We start from the raw sequence: 3,127 nt of genomic DNA, 5'->3' as shown, positions 1-3,127 counted from the left end.
ATCTCCAGATGCATTTGAGATATCAAAAAAGTACTCCAGAGTGTTGTTCAGCATGGGGGTGAGTAGAAAATGAAGGCTAATCATGTTTTGAGTGTACTATTCCTTTAAGGAATGGATACTTGCATAAGAATAGAATTTGAAAATTCATGAAATAGGATATCTATCTTATTGTAATGCTGTAATGTAAATAAAACCCTCTATATAACATTTCTGGCTGCAGCATCACTGGAGAAACGCTATGCAGGATATTTTCCTTTACTGGCCTCAGTGGGTGATTGTCATCCTGCTGGAGACTTTATGGCTCTGCATCACTTTCCTCCTGCCGGTACCCAGCTGCCCCAGGTAAGTTCAAACGAGGCTCCCCTGCTTTCTTATCATTCTACAGTCGTTATGCATGTTAGAAGAATAGATTTCTACATCCCTCCATCAGCAGATGACCTCCATTTGGATCTCTTTTGCAGAAGGTGTTAGAGTGCACCTAGCGTCGCAGGTGTTCTGACCCACAGTGATTTATAGGCCTGTGGTGGACGCTTCAGAGGGTGTAATTAGCCAATCTCAGTCTGTTGTTTGCAATAGAAGAAGAGGAGGCAGGAGGATCCATCTTCCTCGCTCTGGGACTTCTGCTTCTCGTGCATTTATGTCTCCATCTTTGCGACCTTGCATGGAGAAAACTTTAGAAATGATGAGAGGTCACATTGTAACCATTTGTTTTAAATATTTGATGCTTTTTTCTTTTTTTTAAACAGGAATAGGAAGCTGTGATGAGTAAAAATCAATGCTGTGCTGGAATACCTTGTTTAAAAGCCAGCTTGTTTACATTACTTGACATAATTTTGTGTATTTTAATCAAACTTGTATATAGAGCTGAACCAATCAGACGTTTAGTGGCTAACACACATTTTTGATTTTCTCTCCTAAACAGTCATTCCATTTTTTTTTCTTTATTTTGCATAGTTTTATTACAAACAGACTGATTGCAGGAAACTGTACTTTAATGCAAGACATACGTTTAACATCTATTGACCTTCAGATAAGATTAAAAAAATGTGTCAAGTTCCATACTTTAATTTTTTATTTTGTGTAAAATGAGGAAACAACAAATTACTTCCATTATTGCATTTAAAACATTTTTTTCTTAACAGAATTGCTAAGCTAAACCAAAAAGTTCTTCCAAACCTTATTAGATTTTTTTTGCATGAATAGATAAAAAATTACAATCTTTTGTTTTTGATGCCTTTAAAGAAAATAAAAAATCATTTATTGCTCAGTCAGATCCAATCAGCCTTTTTTATCCCACTGATTGTTGGTGTTATTAATGTAATCTTTTACTTTAAATTATATTATAGTTGTAGTTTTAGACTGTAATTATAATTATATTATCATCATAACAGTTTCACTGTTTGCTCTTCAGAGGGTATTTAGGAGCTGGTGGAATCGGCGATGGTGGTCTTTACCCAAACTGCACTGGGGGTGCAGCAGGATTCATCGACAGGTGGATGTTTGGTGATAACATGTTCAGATACCCCACTTGCAAAGTAGGTATATTTCTCTTACTATTTAACATATTATTCACAAACAAACAAAAAGACAAAATGTGCTTGTTGTTCTTGCTTTTTGCTCGTATATCGCAGGAGATGTATCTCACTGTGCAGCCCTTTGACCCAGAAGGGATTCTGGGAACAATCAACTCCATTGGGATGGGATTTCTAGGAATGCAGGTATACTGGAACATCTCTTTCTCCACGGGGTTATAGTCTGTCATATTCAAATGAATAAATTATTTTAGGATTCCAAGAAATATTTTACTGTAGTTGCCTATTATGTATTAAGCAATTGATTCCTGTTATTGCAAATATGCAACAAACCATATTATTTAGCGGCACATCTGATATTTCTCTCCAGAATGGAGTCACAGCCAAACAGGAATAGACCAGATGAAGCTACTTTGAGAGAAAGCAGAGAGAGTAGAACGTTAGAGATTGAACCAACAGACTCTGAAGAATGGGAGAATAGAGAAAGAATGAAGTAGAATCATGAAAAAGAGGTCCCTATGTCCTCCAGCAGTCTAAGCCTATAGCAGCATAACCATAGAGATAGCTCAGGATAACCTGAGCCACTCTAACTATAAGCTTTATCAAAAAGGAAAGTTTTAAGCCTAGTCTTAAAAGAAGACAGGGTATCTGCCTCACGGACTAAAACTGGTAGTTTCAACAAACCATAAACCAATGCGACAAGCCATATGCGATACTCAAACAACTAAAATAGCTGGGGAATCCCAGTTACAACACAGTCAGTGCAATCAAAGTGATCATCCCAACTTTTAAAAACCACTTTAAGGTAAAAATAAACACAAAATAATTATTTTATATGCATGTATATAAATTCAGGCATCAAAACGTCACATTTTATTTTATAAAACATAAACTACAACAATAGCTTGAAAGTCTTTAAAAGGAAAATGTGTCCACCTCACCTGTTTATTAGAGCCTGAGAACACTGTTGTCTGCATGCATGCAGCTGATTAAAAACCTACAGCAGAGGAAACAGAAGTGTACGGCAACACTGCCAAGTATTTTCCCAGCAGCCGCTGATAGCACAAACTTGATGCTATTTGGAAAGGAACAATAGTAAAAGATGTAAAAATCCGTGTTATGGCAGGAAGTTTTGCATGTTATATAAAAGACTCTAAAAGCAGATTTCAATTGATTAAATTCATCAAAGGGGAAAAAAAAGGGTTTCATTGAACCATTCTTTTCTGTGTTTTCAGAATTAATCCTCCACTATCCTTTTTTGTCGCTGTTGCAGTTACCTGCAAGCTAAATTCTCACAGCATGCATTCACTAAAAAGCAAGAATCCATCTAGTCCTGTTTCAACCTTTTAAGAAGAAACCAAGGAAAACTCTGCCAGTATTCAAGTTTTAAGGCAGGACAAACAACTGTAAAGAAGGCAAGAAATACCAAGCCTGCAGCCACAGACAGCTCACCCAGTTAGTCACGGTAAAAGCTCAGTTTATAGTCTTTGAGATAAACAGGACTAAAAACAAATAAACAGGCCCAGTTTGAAGGTGTTGATGGCAGCAGCACAGCTGATATTTCTCTCCAGGATGGAGTCACAGCCAAACAGGAA

The 3,127-nt window shown here is 36.8% G+C and overlaps 1 protein-coding gene across 1 annotated transcript in view; it reads left to right on the top strand.

Moving 5' to 3' along the window:
• LOC107088428 (heparan-alpha-glucosaminide N-acetyltransferase-like) overlaps positions 1 to 3,127 on the top strand; it is a gene marked incomplete at its 5' end in the record, with an annotated part of 60,711 nt that overhangs the window by 39,564 nt on the left and 18,020 nt on the right. The window contains 3 exons of the mRNA XM_015380595.1: positions 221 to 342; positions 1,412 to 1,535; positions 1,632 to 1,718. Coding sequence (XP_015236081.1) covers positions 221 to 342; positions 1,412 to 1,535; positions 1,632 to 1,718 — 333 coding nt within the window. The remainder of the gene's footprint in view (positions 1 to 220; positions 343 to 1,411; positions 1,536 to 1,631; positions 1,719 to 3,127) is intronic.

This window comes from Cyprinodon variegatus, unplaced genomic scaffold, assembly GCF_000732505.1.
Source record: "Cyprinodon variegatus isolate N-32 unplaced genomic scaffold, C_variegatus-1.0 Scaffold11, whole genome shotgun sequence".
Taxonomy (NCBI): Eukaryota; Metazoa; Chordata; class Actinopteri; order Cyprinodontiformes; family Cyprinodontidae; genus Cyprinodon; species Cyprinodon variegatus.
The sequence above is the reverse complement of the archived record's forward strand: the minus strand, read 5'-3'. Positions and strand labels throughout refer to the sequence as shown.